Raw genomic sequence first — 19,262 nt, forward strand, 5'->3', positions numbered from 1 at the left:
CAAGGTGCCATTGTTCTGCGAGTGTGTAGCTCTTGGAGACTATTCTCACTGGTGACCCTCCCTGTTACCATCTTGGTCAGGAGTAACAAAGAGTGAGAACTACCTGTTCCTGGAACACTTGACTTTATACGCCTGCTACTCGCATGATGCTGGAGTTCTGGTGATACCCGGGAAGACACCCAAGCAGGAAGACTCCCTCAGTAGCCTGTAGTGATGTAGCCTATAGCCTGTAGATGGCTGGCTTGCAAATACCTTGAGTTGTGTCTGCCCAATCAACTGGGTCTTTCTGAAGGGTCACTAGCCTTTCTCCACCTGTTGCTCTGTTGCCCTGGCAAGCCTTGGTTACTAATGAGGAGCAGCAGGTGCTGGCTTCTGCTGCCCTGGCCCTGCCGCACTCCCTCCTTTTCTTTTGGTTCAGGTGTGGCTAGACTTGCACCTTCACAATCTCTGTCTGGTCAAGGTGCTCCTTCTTCAGTGACATCAATAGTGCCCTAAGCAGCCCACAGACCTAGGCCTGAGCCTGCAGGGGGCAGCACGGCTGAGTCCTTGTTCTGGCCTGGGGTAGAGTGGTGGAATACAGGACAGCTCCTGGCAACTAAGCCCCAAGGGGCTGAACTTCTGGAGCCATTTTGGGATAAAGAAAAAAACTGGTAAATTATATGCAAGGGAAATGCACCCCCAAACTTCTGGTCCTAAAAAGCTGCTAGATCTTCAGAGTCTAAAGGTACTTTAGACTAAGAGTCCTTCCTTGGGAGAAAGCAATGGTAGAAATGAATGTGGTCATTTGGCCAATGAAAGATTCAAAGACAGAATAAAGGCCAGAATTCTGCGCATGGGCTTCCTCCTCTTAGCGCCCGGTGGTGATTAGGGGTCTCTCACAAGCCTAACAGGCTTCTGCATCTAGCTGCCTCCCCATCAGGGGCTCCTGACCCAAGAGGCAGGGGCACTGGAGAGCACAGGCCCTGGCTGTGCCTTCCTGCTGGGAGGAGGTGAGGGCAGGGTGGGCTCCCAAGGACCAGAAAAACAAACAAGAAACTCACACTCTGTGAAAAGGCAAGAGGTTGGTGAGGGAGGGAGGGAGGGAGGCAGAGGAGGAAGTGGAAAAGAGAGCCTCTGGTGGTGCAACATGGGCGAGCACTCATCTAAGTGTCTACAGGATGAGATGCTGAAAAGTCATGCAGGGTCAACCCTTCAAACTCTTTCTCACTGTACGGGCACGTCTGGGAAATGTATTCTCCAGCTGATTCCACCAGCCAGGAGGCATCCTCCGACCCTCGGTGGCCTGCGACACCTCGGTCCAGGGGAGTGGGCTCTAGGGAAACTGGAATGCCCTGCCTTTGCTGGACAGAGGCAGGAAGCAGCTGCAGACAGAGCTCGGCTACTTGGAGAACTCTTAGTCCTTCCTGGCCTTCCCGTCATTCCTTCTGGCCACCAGTGGCGAGCATTCTTAGATGCAAGGACCACAGCATCTCAGGAGGCCTGCTGCTTAGCACTGGTACTAGTTCAGCCAATGGAGGGCTGTCAGTCTCTCTCACCACCATGTAAGCATGAGGCTAATATTGGATTGTCCATCATGCTTGTACACCAATGTTGAGAACATGGCACTGGGTTGGCTATAAGTCTGTGCTGCTCTTATAGAATATACACAAGTATGAAAAGATTGAGAATCCTCTGGTCTACAGAGTGTGTGACAGCGACTAGTGGGGAGAGGACTGGGCCAGTCTTTGTAAAGAAGAATGGATAGCTAACTTGGCTAGGGCACGCTGAACCAATGGCAAAGGTCAGTAGTGAGGTAGAAAAAGACCATGGGCAAGAGAAGAAAACCCCTGACTACAGGGCACACGGGCTACATGGGCACAGCCTTCGAAAGGACCAATCTAGTAATCCACAAGTGAACCGCGAGGTTCTGGGCCAAAACAGAAGTCGGTTGGTGTCGGTCACCTCTTAGCCAAAGAGCATTCAACCACACACAGTGTATGGCAGAGGAAAGGGACGTGAATCACAAATCAGACGGCCAGAAATTGTGAAAATTCCCAATAGTCTGATTTTCTGGGAAGGAGAAAGATCTTTAGTGGTTTCAATGTTTGAGTAAAGTGATTACATCTTTGTCATCTTGTGGGAAGATTAAAACCTTCAGTTTTATACCACAGCATGGGAACTTTAGTGCAGCTGTGAGTCCTGTTGGCTGCTGCAGGAACACACCACTGGGGCATTGCCAATAAGAGAGCAAGAGTGTGTCCCTTTGGCGACAGCTGGAAGAAAGGGACTTATCCCAGAAAACTGCAAGGTCCTTCCCCTGCCAGCAACCTATCACCCTGATCTCACCCCTGTGGTGGCCTGTCTCTGACACCTGCTATATACTCAGGCCACCTAGGTTGGTCACGTCCTATTTAGCAATGAACATCAAACACCATTAGATGCAACTCTTGAGCTGCAGGGAACATCTTCTCTCTCTTAGAGTGGGACTAAAGGAGACAGATGCCAGGTTCAGTAACTGGGTCTTGGCCAAGCTAGCATTCCAGCAGCGTGACGCGGGTCCAGCCTTACTGGGGTGGGGGAGGGGGAGAGTGTCTGGAACTATGGCAAGAGGAAAGTGGCCTGGTTCTACTACCTTGACCTGACACTGTTGGCTAAAGGAAATAGTACAATCCCCTTTAAAATCGGGCTAGAAATTAAATTTTAAGACATGTGAGTGAGTATTGAAGATTTTCTTAATGGCATATTGGGCCTAACTGTCAAACTCTGGTGCCATTCATGACAACGAAGAGGGATGCCTGTGCTGGTCTCACTTTCCTGTGTTACCTACATCAAGTGGATTATTTTCCTGGCCTCAAAGTCCACTTCCCTGCTAAAGGGAATGGGGAAGGGAGTTGCCTTCAGCAGAGCTCTTCCTAGACACCTCATGAGGTCCATCTTTCCCAGGAGCCACAGCAGGCCACTCCTGTCTTCACATCTGTGCTAGGCTGTGCCTATGCCACATGTTCCTAGTGTAATTTTTCCCAGAGCCTTTGGCCATCATATGGTAAGCTTCTGGGCAAACAGTGCCTTAGAAAGACAAGGCTAACCAGAAGCCGCCCGAGGCCAGGATGGCGCCACATAGTATGACTGCATTCCCTGTGCTAGTTCAGAAGCTGGGCAGCACTTTGCATGGACGGATGGGGTTGCTAGTTCCCTCTCTTTTGCCAACTTCTCACCCTCAGAAGTGGCATGGGTCAAAAGGAATCCCTGCTACCATGATCCTGATCATTTGGGAGGTTTGGAGACTCAATTCTGCCCTCCCTAACCTGCTTTCCCAACTGCTTCAAATATTCTACCGAGGGACAAACCTTCACTGCTGACAGAGCCTTGGATGCACACACTGCCAGTGGTTTGCTGTTGTTGCTGTGGGGCTTTCTGTTTGCTTGTTTTTAATAAACCATGAGGTTTTAAAAGGGCCTAGGAAAAGCCACACATCTCAGTGCAACCACAAGGCAAAAAACAATGTGTGTGAACATGGAAATCACAGAGTAATGAGGGGGTTGCCCCTGAGACTTCAGTCTGAAATGCATCATTAACAATAACAATTAGAGCCCAGGCTCCTAAGCCCAGGGCTGGCCCTCCTGCAAGTAGCTTAGCAACCAGCTCTGGCCCCAGCATCACATTTCTCTGCCAGCTTGCTTGCTGTACTTAAGGATTGCTTTCGCTGTCAGCCTGGAAAGGAGGTGCACAGAGTAGGGTGCCACAGCCGTCCCTTCTAAAGTACACTTTCAGAAATGTTCTCTAAAACTCAAGCCAAAATTAGTGTCCGAGCCAGGCTTCCAGTATGCCTGTGACACTTGTGATTGTTTTATGACTTCTGCCCCCTCAGCACTATACACTAAACTTGTCTCCTGACCGTCAAAGTCACTAAAGGACCTGCAAGTGCTGCTTCCGAATTATGTCCTCTGCCTCGGCTACAGGAGTGGAGGGCTCTTGAAAGGTCAGAATCACTCTAGTTCCTCATGTGGGTGTCAGGACTGGGCTGAGCTGACTTATGGTACTCAGCTACTGTCTTGGGTGATTCTGGGGACCTCTCCTGGGGAGCATGGGTGTCGGCACACCCTGCCGTACACATACTCTGAAGTGTTCAGACGTCCACAAGAGTGGACAGGCTGCTGTGAGTCGCTGCCCAGCGCTGTTCTCAGGGCCGGCCGCTACTCTAGGCTCTGGCTCAGCAAGTCTTCACCAACCCCAGACCTCCAACAGCTAAGCTGGCTTCCCGACCTGGCCTGGCACCCACCCTCATCTGCTGTTCACTGTACCAATACTTTCCCTGTTCCTATAGCTTTTCAGACCCTGCAAGCCCCGAGGGAGGGATGGTTAGCATTTAGACCGTTTTCATCCCTGAGGTACCCATTCTGCAATCTGAGACCAGGAGGATCCCGGAGGGAGGAACGCTGCGTGCCCAGCTGTGCAGACACAAGCAAGGTTATCTCTAGTGGGGCTCCAGGCAACAGCCCAGATGTGGACCTGGTCCTGTCTCTTGCTGGAGCAACAGAGCAACAGAAGGGCGCCTGTGCTGGCATACGGCCACCTACACAGCTCGGTGCTTTCATGTTTGCAGTGAGGTGAATGTGAGTTCTAACTGAGGCTGGCTTTGGGGGAGGTGGGGCAGAAGGGAGCAGAATCAGGAGAGGCCAGGGTGGAAGTGACTAGGAGCAGGGTGGGCAAGAGGGGGTCCCTAGGGGCTGATCAGCACTAGCTCTCACCACCCTGGCTACTCACTTCTTTGGGGAGGGAGCATGGAGACTAGCCCTAAACAGCAGAGGGTCTCACACATCAGTGGCTACTGAGGCAACCTGAGGGGACCTGTGAAAGGCATGAAGACTCGGGGCATCTGCCTTCAGCACTGAGAGGCAGTTAAACTTTCAGAGCCCAGACCTTAAGATGACAACTAGAACTGCTGCTTTAGACAGATGCACACAGAATACAGGTAACGGCTACAGGATGTAAACAGCAATGGTTAGATTCCGGAACGTCACCGCAGGAATTGCATCGTGAGAGCCTGAGTGCAATCAGTGACACAAAAGGGAGGGTAGGGGACAACGGGCATGAGTGAGCGAGAAAACGGTGTCATCGGGATGCAAAAGGACACGGACAGTGAGGAGGTAAAAATGATGCAGCTTCTAACCCAACGCAGAGCACCTTTAAGCCAACGGATCGGCAGGGCCAGATTCAGTCCTTCGAGATTATATTACAGAGGACTCAAAAAACCGAGACAGTCCCCACCCCTCTTTTAATCAATTCTCATTTCCAGGTCTTAAAAGCCTTTGCATCATTTTTATTCTCAATAAGAGTGAATCAACTTTTACAAAACCATGGCGTCCTGGCAAAGCTGCATCACTGGGGTGGCTGAAAATATATTTATTGCCCGTGGTTAAAACAAACAACTGGCTCGAGGAGTCGCCTGGTGGTTCAGTGACGAAGCCCCTGGTACACCTGTTAGTTGGTCTAAGAACAACCCGGCTCCCTGGATTGGATCGGTGCCCACCAGGACCAGCTGGATCCTTCTCCCTGCACAGCCCACACTACCTGATGAGCAGCCCACTCCTTAGAAGCACCTCCTTCCCTAGGCTGAGCTCCAGGGTCCTGGCCCCCAGTGGGAGCTTCGTGTCTGCTTCATGTACACTCCCATTCCTGGAACCTGGCAGCATCCCCGGACCCCGCCTGCTGATCCTGTCCATTCATCCCTCTCTGGGGCCACTTCCAAAGCTGCCCTGGGGTTGTTCTGTCCACCCACTGAGCTGAGTGACACCCAGGAATCTCAGCCTCTGCCCTCCTCTCCCCTCCTCCCCAACCCCGGGGCCCTGGAACAGACTGAGCCGTCCGCCTACCTTCTGGCCGAGGAAGAGGCTCTTGGTGGAGAGGACAGTGAAGCCGTCTGTAGGCGTGCCCTCCGTCGTACTGTCTGCGCTGGCCGCCTTGCTCACTTCTCCCTGCTTCTTCTTGTACAAACCGAAGAGTTAGAACACGGACATCAGGCAGGGGCCACACAACTCCTTCTTAACAGAGAGAGCCCCAGGTCTCACCCATTACCAATTCAGAGGCCACAGGAAATAAAGCCACTGCATGTCCCACAGTGGGGACTGCTACTTATTTTGAGAGCCCAGAGTTTAACGGAAAAAAGTTAAATTGTATTTTTATTACTTATAATCTTGAAAAAAATCTTAAAAACAAAACCTAAATTTTTAATAATTTAGAATAGAATCACTTTATAAATTCAGAGCAACATCTCGTCACTAGTAGTTTTTAGTCAGCTTTATAGATCTCTGCGTGAAACTCAAGTGTATTGTTATAGGCACACTCCTGTAGTCCAGTGATCAGAGGGCTGAGGCAGCCAGCCTGCACTATATAGTGAGTTCTTAGCAACCTTGAGCTACAGTGCAGCAAGCTTCTGCCTTAACAAACAGAAGGAGAAAGCAGACTTGTGGCTGACGACGGTGGGGCGGAGGCCATGAGGAGGCTGCTGTTCCCACAACCACAGTGTCCTCCACTCTAGCACATTCCTCAGCATCCCTCAGACCAAAATACAAGCACCCTGACATTCCGGAGGAACTTCCAAAGAGTTACAGAGCCCTCAGCTCAGCTTCTAATGTGCATCCTTGATCCTTGGTCCCCTTCACTGCCTAAGTAACTGGTAAGAAGGATGCATGGCTCTGGGGAACATATGTTTTTGCATTCATTTTTTAAGGGTGAAAACTAATAGAAATATACATTTGGCTGTGTGTGGATTTCCTACATTCAGATATTTGACAGGTTGAGGATGGTGGGAATGGTGGGACGTCAGATTAAACAGTTCATCTTTTTCTCTTCCCTTCCCCCAGATTATCAGAATACATCGATCCCAAGAAAGGCCCAGTGGGAGAAAATTAAGGTGTACTGGAGGCACAGTACAGTGGCAAACACCTGCCTACATGGTGGGAAGAGGGGGTATTTCAGATGGACCTGCTTTCCATAAGGACGGCCTCAGACAGTGAGTGCAAGGCAAGGCCCGCGTCCTATCCAGGTACCCGTTTAGGACCCCAATGCACAAGCACTGGTACATTAGCAGCCTTCCTTGCACTAGAAAAACATGTCACTTTGTTGACTGCTTTGGCAGTGAGGAGTGCTTTGGCAATGACATAGCTGATGCCTTCTGTAAACTGAATAATCTAATCTGAATAATAATAATCACAGCTTCAAACTTTTGAGATAAGACAAAAGTGCTTTCTGAGGGAGAGGGGGGGGGAGGGGGACAGCAGAGGTGTTCAGAGCCTCACAGATTTGCTGTCTTCATACTTTGCATTTATCTGATATGACAAGGAGAGAGACAGGCACAATCAAGACCTGCATGGGAAGCACAGGCTTTTGTGATATACTTTCTGGGAACGAAGACTGACAAAGCCATTCACAAGTTTGCTGTTTTCAGTCCTGCACTCTCAACAAAACTGAAGAAACCACTGAGAACTAGCTGGAGACCACTGAGAAGCAGTGACAGACAGCTCTTGGCTGATGGCAGTGTGCTAATGTCAGCTGCTACTCACTGGTGAGTGAGGCCTGTCAACCACAGGAAAGGAAACCTGCTGAGCCCTTGAGAGCACCATGCTTCTTTTTCACTCCTTGTAACTCTAAGCCCATCCTAAAAGATTTCTCAATACCAATAGGAGACTGCTACCCTGACCATCTGTCCTTGGAATAGAGAGGATACACTGTTGCTGCTGTAACAAACCTCTCAGTTCTCACTCACCAGGGAACACTAACCTGACTGTCCCCAGAATAGAGGATAGAGAGGATACACTGTTGCTGCTGTAACAAACCTCTCTTCTCACTGATGGGAGACTGCTAACCTGACCATCTTGCCCCCCCCCCAACAGAGAGGATACACTGTTGCTGCTGTAACAAACCTCTCTGTTCTCAGCAGTCACTCTAGGCAGCAAGACTTTCCAAATCCTAACAGCTTCTGCTGTGGGAGAGGACGTTGACCTTTGTCTCAACTCAGCAATTCATACACCTTGGGATCCTTAGCCAACGAAGGAGGAAATCATTCATTCCACTACAAGATACTTTTCTCATAACATTTAGCTTTTTCTGTAATCATTACTAAATATTCTTGGTTTGAATAAATGTATATTACCAAGTGTGTTAAACTATCCACTCTTGGAAAATGTACCTCATTTAGTATAAAGTCACAAGAACTATTTCAAGTGAACTGAAATACAGTGCTCTGCTACAAAAGTCACAAAAACAATGGGCATAAAGATGAGGCACTGTATGAGGCCAGTGAAACAGCCCAGCAGGTAAAGGCACTTGGAAAATGTACCTCATTTAGTATAAAGTCACAAGAACTATTTCAAGTGAACTGAAATACAGTGCTCTGCTACAAAAGTCACAAAAACAATGGGCATAAAGATGAGGCACTGTATGAGGCCAGTGAAACAGCCCAGCAGGTAAAGGCACTTGGAAAATGTACCTCATTTAGTATAAAGTCACAAGAACTATTTCAAGTGAACTGAAATACAGTGCTCTGCTACAAAAGTCACAAAAACAATGGGCATAAAGATGAGGCACTGTATGAGGCCAGTGAAACAGCCCAGCAGGTAAAGGCACTTGGAAAATGTACCTCATTTAGTATAAAGTCACAAGAACTATTTCAAGTGAACTGCAGTGCTCTGCTACAAAAGTCACAAAAACAATGGGCATAAAGATGAGGCACTGTATGAGGCCAGTGAAACAGCCCAGCAGGTAAAGGCACTTGGAAAATGTACCTCATTTAGTATAAAGTCACAAGAACTATTTCAAGTGAACTGAAATACAGTGCTCTGCTACAAAAGTCACAAAAACAATGGGCATAAAGATGAGGCACTGTATGAGGCCAGTGACAGCCCAGCAGGTAAAGGCACTTGGAAAATGTACCTCATTTAGTATAAAGTCACAAGAACTATTTCAAGTGAACTGAAATACAGTGCTCTGCTACAAAAGTCACAAAAACAATGGGCATAAAGATGAGGCACTGTATGAGGCCAGTGAAACAGCCCAGCAGGTAAAGGCACTTGGAAAATGTACCTCATTTAGTATAAAGTCACAAGAACTATTTCAAGTGAACTGCAGTGCTCTGCTACAAAAGTACACAAAAAAAAGGCACAAGCCACATAAGCCTGGTGGCCTGGACATAATCCACATAAAGGTGCAAGGAGAGAAATGAATCCACGAAGTTATCTTCTGACATCCATACTTGAATGGTGGCATATACACATGCATACACGCACACACACACACACACACACACATATTTTTCAATAAAGTATTATGTTAGAATTAAGTTCAGTAGGGTCAATGAAAGGAGGGAAGTAAAACACGTAAGTTTTCCAATGCTAGTAAACTGCATTGTATACATTTTATAAATAATATATAGAGCATACCAAAATATCCTTAAATTTCTTATGAAAAGCGTCAGACTTTAAATGTCTATGCTGCAAAGCTTTTAAAGAAATCTTTTGGAAGGTATTTAAGCAACAGCATTATTCCCTAAGGGGAACGGCTCCGGTCCACAGCCAACAGTGGGAAGCAGGTATCTCTCTCCCCGGGGGCTGCACAGATAGGGAGTTAGAGGTACAAGGCCTAGAGAACAGGTGTCAGACTTCAGATGTCACAACTTGTTTCTGTAAAGAGGCATTCTAGTTCCCAATGCCCCACCAATTCAGCAGTCAACGGTTTAACTAAGCCTTAAGCTATGAGGATGCTGGTGACTTTCAGCAGTGACTAGTGAAGACCGTGGCCTCACTTCCCCTACGGGGGAAGGCTTTGCAGTCCTCTACCATCAGAGCAGTAGGACTCTGGCCAGGAAGCGACCAGTGATCATAGAATGCATGAGCAATAGTATTTGAACTTGCTAGCTCCACATTTAAATCCTGGCTCCTCCAGCTGTGTGACCAGGCAAAGAGAAACCTGCTTGCCTTCCCTTAGATACCTCACCTCCGGGAAAACAGACCTGAGGCTAGAACACTCCTGAATGAAGAAGAGAGACCAGTCAGGTGCTGCACAGAGAACCAACCTTCTTCTCTGCAGAGAACTTGAGCCCTTTCAAAGCAGCAGAACTTCTGGTCAGTGCCCACTGCCCTGCACACAAGCAGCAACTGCTTTCTGATCACAACTGTGTTCAAGTGAAGCCTACAGCCTGTATTCGCATCCCTTCCTACTGTCTTGGAAGAAAGATGCCTTTTCTTTCATGGTGTGGTGACACAGGCAGTAGGCTTTTCTGATCTAAGCTCTGGAGAAAGATCTAAGCAATCACACTTAACTCAAATGACTGTAAGATTTTTAGGATCTTACATTGTATATAGATGCAAAAGTGTTGTGCATTGGCCATGTGCAGGGCTGTTTTGAAGAAGCCTAGAAGGTCAAAGCCAATCTGTGCACATTTAAGATTCTGTGGAATTCAGTGTCAAAAATGATGGAGGTAGACCCACCAAGCAAGTTCACCTATGCCTCAGCTCCTAGCCATCACTAAAAGGCCAGCAGACTGTTGGGTGTGGCAATTCCTCATTAAGAAATGCCTTTCTTGGACATCACTTTATACAGTGGCTCTCAACCTTCCTAATGCTAAGACTTTTTTTTTTTTTAACAGTTCCTCATGTTGTGACCTCCCCAGCCATAAAATTATTTTGTTGCTATTTCATAACTGTAATTTTGCTAGTTGTGATCATAAAGTAAATATGTGATAGGTGTAAAAGCAACTTTTACTCGCCTGATCTAATTGTCATCTGAGGCTCATTGCTTCTGTCTGCTTAACCGAGGCCTAGTCCTGGAAGCTTCTGGCCTCCATACAATCTAATCCAGGCCTAGATTATCTTCAGTGTCTGAGACCTGCTGCTGAATAAGCTTACCCTTCCTACCTCTTTCTGAGCTCTGGCTGGCTGGTTCAACTCAGCTGTTCTGACTCAAGCTCCTCTCTCTCAGGCTGATTCAAACTGGATTCTCTCAGTGTCTCTTGAGTTGCTCTGCTTGGCTTCAAACTAACTCTAGCAATCTATTCTGATCTTCTGGCTCCTTCTCATTCTCTGCCTCATTCTGTCTTATCCTGTGTCTAGCTTGTTCTCTCTTCAATCTGTCTCAGTACAACTGTCCTGGTTAGACGACCTTCTTCCTCTCCCTCTGCACTGTGCCTCAAGTAGCTTCCCTTTCCTCTCTCTTCTTGTGAGAGTCGGGCAGATCCTATCCTGTCAAATCTTTCTCTGATCCATGACTTTGTGTGCCATTCAATTAGACATCACTTTCAAAGACGGCCCTTCCTTCTACAAACTAACTTTCCCTTCATTGTTTGGGATTAAAGGTGTGCCCTAAGGCTGAGCCACACCATAACCAGAAACAGGTTTTTCTAGGAAACAACACAATCTCGGGGTTCATGGTGTGATCAAATATCCTGCAACAGATAGGCAGGGTATCAGATATGTGACTGTGACCCACAGGTTGAAAGCCAAGGCACTCGCCACAATCAGCCTGGTCTTCTGACAGGTAGTGAGCAATGAGGACAACCTCCTCACCTGGGGTCCTCACATAGGAAAAGGGCGGGTTTGGGATGGCAGCACTGAGACACAGTCGGGGTAGCCGCGGCTCCCTCAGGACACAGGCTGTTGCTAGTGTTGCCTGAGTTCTGGCTTAATCTCTCCCAGGTTCCTCCTGCTTAGCTTCACCCCAGAGACAGGGAAACTGAGCACCACAGGGAACCTACCAAGAACACACAAGCGGCAGAACTAGAATACAGCCAGGTCACAGACTAGAACACTACACGGCCAAAACAGTGCTTGCGTGACTTGTGTTTTACACATCTAGAATAGGGAGGGTTTCCGCAAGTACATGTTTTTATATACATAGACTTTCTGGAAAGTAGGTTATTAATTCATTATAGTTTGTGATAGGGGCAGGATTTTTTTTCCTGCATACTTTTTTTGCCTGCCAAACTTATACACATTACATATACAAAAATACATTATGCAATATGCCCAGAGTCACTGGCTTGTAGAGTTGGAACAGGCGCTGTCATTTTATGGGCTAGGGCCGGCCAAGGCGGGCCAAGGCGGGCCAAGGCAGAGAAGGGGGCAGGCTTGCCTGAGGCCACCCAAGTAGGAAGAGCCTAGGGCACAGCCAGAGTGCTGGCCTGGAGTGCTTGCGTTCGGGGGCTTTCTGTGCCTTCCGCCTGCTCCCTGCAGCTGACTCGGCTATTACACTGGACATTTTCAAAACCGTCAAATTATATAGAATTGAGGGAGGAAATTATGATTTGGACTTCCAGTGTTGACACTTGAAAAATACCAACTCCCTTTCAGCACAAGTGTTTTAGCACGTCCCTGAGGTGGGGCGCTCTGCGCATGCCCCGGGAAAGGTGATTTTTTTTTTCATAACGTTCCATGAAACATGGAAATGCCGGGCCTCCACTGTTTCTGGGAGCTGACACCACAATTTACATTAAACAAATGTTTTGAAAATTAGCTGTTCACGGTTCCAATTTCAGCTTCCCCCAGGGTTTAATGTTAACCAAATACTGGTACAGTAAGCAGACAATGTGTTTTATTGTGTGGAAGAAAAACAGACCACCATCACAGGCTCCCTGCTTTTGTAATCAAGAGAAAAGCTGAATGTTTGAGTGATTACTGACATATGGTTATTAGAAACACAGCTACTAGGGGCTGGAGGGACACAGAAATACACCACACACGCACGCACACACGCACACCTCTCTGTCTCTCCCCTGTCTCTGTCTCTTTCTCTCTCTCCCTCCCCATCCCCCATACTCACACATACACTCTCCCACTCCATAAAGAGTTTGGTAAGCTGCAAAGGTCAGGAAGTCACTGGGCAGAAAAGAACAAGAGAAGACTAAGGTCAGGGGGAATGAGGCTCAGCCAAGTTTGCTCCAGCACATACATCTAAGGTGTTCAGATGGCATGACTTGAGTGTAGGAAAGAGGGCAAGGCTAAGATGCAGCCAGGTTAAGGGTCAAGCTGGAAACGTGGTTCTACCCTGCTGGTACCAGCACCCAATGCCAGGACCTCCCTGTGGGCAGCCATTTTTAAGGGAGAAGAGACTTGGCTTCTCTGTGTTTCTCCTGGCATTCCAAAGCAGGTACCCTAGGGCTTGTCCTGTTTCCTCCGCCCTACCCTTCCTCCAAACTGCAAATACAGGGAGAGGGAAGTCCCTTCCCTGCCTGTCCCCACTGCCACCTCCTCCTGGACTCCTGAGCAAGGTAGAAGGCTTTCTAGTATCTAGAAATACTGGCCTCTCTTCAAGGTCAGGCTTCTCTCTCCATGAGTGGGGGACAATTCTGGGTCTTGGAAATAAGGTATTGGGGGTGTTGTTTGCATTCACGAGTATGTGTAAGGAGACACAGTGCCTTCTCTTTCTTCTCTTTCGATAACACAGGCCCCAAAACAAGGCCAACAGATGGGGGTATGTCTGCCCTTCCCCATCAAAGCAACTCTAGGCCGTGCTTGGGAGGCTCCCACAGAGGACCAGCATCTAGGACAACGTTTTTGGGTGAAGCTCGGCCTAGGAGCAACTGTCTGAAGAGTGCACTGCTTTTCTTTCCGGACTGAAGCAAGTGTTCTGAAAGACAGCTGTCTGGAGCTCTCCTGCTGGAGCACCCAAGGAGGACATGTAGCCATGGCAACACAATGAGATTGTAGAGTTGAGCATCCAGGCATGTGCACAGATGGCCCCTCTGAGGACGGTATTATTAGTGATCCCTGGCACAGGGAAACCTTTCCACAGGCCCAGGCATCTACATGGGAGACCGGGTACAGGAGGGGTGCGGCTGGGCTACCGGCCACCTCCTGCTGCTCCTGGAAGCCACTACCCATCCCCATGACCAGTCTTCCAGCTGAACCCAGGTTCCCCGAGCCACTCTCGAGTAGCCAGTGTGTTGGGACTCCTACGTATTCCTCAGTCAGTTCCCCCACCAGGGATCAGCTCTGAGAAGGGAGGGGGGTCCCCTGTGACCTTATTTACCCCATCCCACATATCCCTGCCAGATCCCGTACCTTAGACTTCCGGGCCCCTTTCTTGCCTCCTGTCTTCTTAGCCACTGGCTTCTTCTGGGATGGAGACTTGGCCTTTTTGGCCGGCGGAGGCGTGATGATGGCTTCCAATTTTCCCTTGGATCCTCGCTTCTTCGCTAGCAACTCAGGATGGATATTCGGCAACACGCCCCCGCTGGCTATGGTGACACCCTTTAGCAGCTTATGGGGAAAACCAAAGTCGCAGGTGGTAAGCCAGACTGCCTGCTCCAGGAGAGCCCTGCCTGACGCCGGAGCTCAGCCCTGCTCACACGCATCTGCTCCAAGCCGCGACAGCTCTTGACTCCAAGGCAACTACAAAGAGGCTGGCAGGACTCAGACCTACCTACCACATGGGACTCGAGTCCTTGGGCCCTCACTTGGTCTGAATTTATGCTATCACTCCTGGGAGAGCAGAGCACCCACCTCATCTCCCCACCCTACTTTCAGTGAAGCTCCAAAAGGCAGGGAGATAGATGCTTAGGGTCTTGCCAGTCACCATAGCCCCTCCTGGGTGGTCTGAGTATATGCTAGCATGTCTGGGGACAGGATGGACACACACCCCTGCATACCTGGTTTAGCTCTTCATCATTGGCCACAGCTAACAGGATGTGCCGGGGTGTGACCCGTCCCTTCTTGTTGTCTCTTGCTGCATTGCCAGCCAGCTCCAGGATCTCAGCTGTAGGGCAGATAAAAGCACGAGGTCATTTCAGGGCAGGAGAGAACTCACATGGCCCCGAATCCCCAGACAGATGTGTTCTGCAAGCCGTACTTCTGGGGCAGCCACTCAGAGATGTAACAGGAAGGCTGGGTGGGACTTAAAGGTCCCACCTTCTGTTCTGAAACAGAGGTTAGGAGGAATGGGGACCAGCAGAGGGCACTGGGTAAACAAGTAGTGAGACTAAGGTCTAAATCCAGCTCTGGCTCCCATTTCCCAGACAGAGCCGCCTGTGAGGGGTGCTTGGATGTGGACATGGCCAACTACATGCACCTGCAGTGTGGCCTGAAGGACACCATGCCTGCACGTGATGTGTCACCCGTCTGTAGAACTCAAGGGGAGGGGGCTTGATGTAGCTGGTGTTTGAGAAATCTTTGATGCTTGAATCAAAGAAGAACACCTGCATGTTGGGATATGAAACCAGGAAGCTGTGACCAGGCTCACACAGTCAATGTCATAGTAACACAAAACAAAAGGGTGGGAATAGTGCAGGCTCTAAAAAGCTAGATACAGGACCAACTACAATGTGTGACTTTAACAGAATCCTCCAAAGTCCTTCTGGAGACATGTGAAGAGGCCTGAACACGGGAGTTGCACCATGAGAATTCTTGCCTAAGTTGGATAGTAGCATGACCACTCCTAAGAAATTAGTGCTGTGCCTGGAGACTGTTCTTCTAGAGGCCCTGGGTTCAATTCCCTGCACCCACATAGTGGCTCAGAGCCACTTGTAATTCCAGTTCCAGGGGTTCTGACATCGGCTTCTGGCCTCTGGTTGCACTGTATGCACATAAACGCACATGCAGGCAAACACTCATGCACATAAAATCAAAATAAAAGAGGAGATTCATGCTGAAGTACCTAGGAATGGGGCACAGTGAGTACAGCAAACGTGGTAGTTCCTGTTAAACCTGCACGTGATCAGAGCCCCTCTGCCAAAGAAACCCTGCCCTCTGTAACATGGACGGACCTGAACTTTAGAGCCCTCAGGTGACTTGTCTAAATGAAAGAAGCCAGGCATAGAAAGGTAAATAAACGCTCTGTGAGCTTACTATGACACCAGATCTAAAGAAGTCTGACTTCGAGGCCACGAACAGAGCGTGATCACCAGAGACTGGCGAGGGGGGTGGAGAGAGGGGAAATGACAGTTGGGAGGTATGAGGAGGAGGTTAGAATCTAGGGAAAATCTTAGTGATGTGCCCAGAGAGGGGACTAGAGTTGATAATACTATGTATTTCCTAATCACTAACATATATTTTAAATGTCCTCCAAACCTAAACACAGGAATATGAAGGACAGATACGTTAATCAAATTAATCTCCTCATTCCCCCATGTGCGCATGTACCAAAGCAGCACACTGTCCTTTGTAGTAAGTATATAGACCATTTCTTGACTAAGAATAATACAATAGAGGCTGGAGAGATGTCTCAGTGGTTAAGAGAACTGGCTTCTCTTCCAAAGGACCCAGGTTCAATTCCCAGCACCCACATGGCAGCTCACAACCATCTGTAACTCCAGTTGTAGGCAATCTGACACCGTCATATGGACAAACATGCAAGCGAACCACCAATGCATATAAAAAATAAAAAGGAATTATTGAAGAAAAAATAATACAATATTATTTTTCAGCTTTCTGTATGTCCAAAGTCTCTTCAAAACAATCATCATGAGAGGGACTAAAACAAGACAGCAAGACTGAGTCCAACCTGCACCTGATGCTCAAACCGTCCTGCCTGGGGAGTGGCCTCATGAAACAAAGGAAAGCCCATCAGCGTCATCAACAGCACTGAGGATTCTCCTGCTAGCAAGGGATCCCTCCCGACTCCCTTCTTAGCAACCAGCCCACCTCATCCCTGATCCTCACTGTCTTCATGGCACGTGCATGCTGTTCCTCAATGCCCGCTGCAGTCTGACCTGCTACACTAAAGATCCTCTAATACTCCAGTTATGCTGTATTTTCTAGATTGTTCTGACATGGCCAGCGCATGGATGCCTCCTGGAATAAGTGGGTATAAACTGGTAGGTGTGGTGTTAAACATTATCCGGGGCTTTCTACTCCACCTTTGATCATTTAGTTCCCGGATAAGAGACACAAAACCTTTATATCTATAAGAAGCCTTTAAAGCAGTAGAGCTGGGCAGATATTGACCCTCTATGCTATTCTGTCTACTTCCCTGTTAATAACCCCAAGAATTAACCTGCCATGTTCCGCCTGGGCTGCTCCTACTCTATCTGGTCAACCCTCATGCCATGCTCTCATGATCGACCTGCCCCATGGCATCTTCCTCTTTCTTCTCCTCAAGGTCTCTCCTCAAACCCAGCCTGGTAATTGAAGCCCCACCCACCTCTCTTCTGCCCAGCTACAGGCTATAGGCATCTTTATTCAACCAACAGTTTTAAACTAAGGAGCAAAGTTACACAGCATAGCTTGGTGTGCATGAGGATCTCCTTGTCAGTGGCAACCAGACCTCGGGGGCCTGTATTTAGCAACACATAGTAACAGACCTAACCCTCAGCAGGTAAACCAAGCCTGAAACTTAGGGTACTGATGACTGTCTACTGTGCTTGCTTTGAGACAGGATCTCACTTTGGCCTGACCTTCTCGGTAGCCAGGCTAGCCTCAAACCTGTGATTCTCCTGCTTCAAGTCTCCTAAGAGCTACAGTGGTGCACGTACCAGCACACTGGAGATGATATGTATATGTTTATTATTAACAACTAAGCCCCATGCAAAACCTGCTATGCATGCATAAAGACTTGAGTCCCTGGCTGCTCTTGAACACTTTCATAATAGCAGTGGGACAGGGCAAGGGGGACTCAGTCGCACTGGGAACAGCAGGTCGCCTTCCCTAAATCCAGGACATCCTTTTGCTCAGTCCTCACACAGAGACGAACAGCCCCATGTTTGAGAAGGGACACAGAGGCATCGAGGTTCCTATCTTACCAGCAGGAACGGAATTCAACACAAGGCTGCACAGGCCAGAGCTTTAGAGAGTACCATACCTGGGCTTCACACCCACCAGAGCCACGGGTGTGAGGCAAGGAGAATGGCCAGTATGTGAGGCACTAGCTGGAGGAAAGGCTCGCCCTTCCCACCTTAGCTGTTCCCCCACAACCTCAGAACAATGTAGTTTCCCAGTATTGAGGGGTTTGCTCTCCTGAACGTTCCCTAGAACTGCTCATGGACCCCTCTGTCAAATGAAGAAGGTGTCTATGGTGCCTCAGGATACAGAAATGCCTGCTTGTGGTCCAGCAGACCCTCGGGCTCCTGGGCTTGAGGTGGAGGTAGCACATGTGCAAGGCTGCTATCCTGCCACAGTTCAAAAGTTAGCAAAGTGGGCGCCCGAGGTGCTAAAAGAGCAGACTCTGGCAGTTAAGTGCAGGGAGAAGAGCCCACCAGGGCAGGCCAGGGCTGGAACTTAACCCTTCGGGTGGCATAAGAGAGGCCTCTTGCATTGTGGAGCTGGGTAGCCCATTTTTAAAAGCTTTCTTCCCCTCTTCAGCCTTCGTCCTCCTTTCTGAGGCTACGGGGAAGGAGGAGCTGTCGGTATCCAGGGCCAGAGCATACAGACAGTGGCTGGTAGATCTGAGTCTGTTGACCCTCGTGTGCTAAGAATACCCTATCTGGTCCTTGTTAACAACAGGGTACATACAGGTACCCAAGTGGTGGGCTGTCATACCAAATCCTTAAGCCCAACACTTGATGAACTAATGATGTGAGGTCATTTCTGGAGAAGTGTGTTTTCCCTCCCTGCAGGAATGAAAGCCTCCAGGGCAGAGGCGGGGAGGGGTGCAGGGGTGGGGGAGGAGGGGAGATGTAGGCGAAAGCCTGAGTGGTATGGGCACGAACTCGGGTGGGAGGGCAAGAAGAAAACAAATGCCAGGCAGAGGCCAAAGACCCAGAGGACACCTTCCAGGTCTCATGAGCCAACGCCCATACGTTCTAGATTTTGGCTCCAGTTCAATGGCCTTAGATTTCCCCTGGGAAGTTTCAAGGACTCCTTGTAGAATGCCTGGGGCCCCGTGGGAGTGGCAGTGGGGTGGGTGTGTAGGCTGAGGAATGGGCACTCATGGGAAGGAGCAGGGGAAGGGGGCCGCTCCCTTGCCTTCGCCTTCCGTAACAATTAGCTCAGGTCCAAGGCTTCCTTTCTGCAAAACCCAGCGACATGCACAAGCTGAGATAGATGTGCAGGCCTGGGCTCCTACCCTTAAAGAGGGGCCCCGGACTCTGCAGGAAGCAGGAGTGTATCCATTACAACAGTAAGGAGGATCGTGGAGAGGTTCCGGCTCACTGAGCAAGTACTGTACCTTGTTTACGCTCGTGTTTTTCCAGATGGACAGTAACCATAGTAACACTATCATCAGGGGATATACAAGACCGAAGCACCTCAAAGGCACACCTTTTACAGAAGACATGCTCCACACCCTAATCTGCCTCTGCACGGCAGTGGGCACAGGGCCTGGGCATTTTACAAGTTGAGAAAGATGAAGGACACACGCTG

At 49.0% G+C, this 19,262-nt stretch overlaps 1 protein-coding gene across 14 annotated transcripts in view; it reads right to left on the reverse strand.

The window, feature by feature from the left end:
* The window catches only part of Macroh2a1 (macroH2A.1 histone), a 62,005-nt gene that overhangs the window by 16,650 nt on the left and 26,093 nt on the right, over positions 1-19,262 (reverse strand). For 7 of the 14 annotated variants that reach the window (XR_001780784.1, XR_001780785.1, XR_382440.2 and 4 more), the window contains exons 3-5: positions 14,618-14,724; positions 14,031-14,228; positions 5,853-5,963 (exon numbers count right to left, since the gene is read on the reverse strand). Coding sequence is in view for 6 of the 14 variants with exons in the window: in NM_001159514.1 (NP_001152986.1) it covers positions 5,853-5,963; positions 14,031-14,228; positions 14,618-14,724 (416 nt within the window). In the remaining 8 variants the exon portion in view is untranslated. Of the gene's footprint in view, positions 1-407; positions 5,371-5,852; positions 5,964-14,030; positions 14,229-14,617; positions 14,725-19,262 lie in introns of those variants that run through there. The other 7 variants (XR_003950457.1, XR_001780786.1, XR_003950458.1 and 4 more) reach the window with 3 other exon arrangements.

The sequence above is a fragment of the Mus musculus genome, chromosome 13, assembly GCF_000001635.26.
Source record: "Mus musculus strain C57BL/6J chromosome 13, GRCm38.p6 C57BL/6J".
Lineage (NCBI taxonomy): Eukaryota > Metazoa > Chordata > Mammalia > Rodentia > Muridae > Mus > Mus musculus.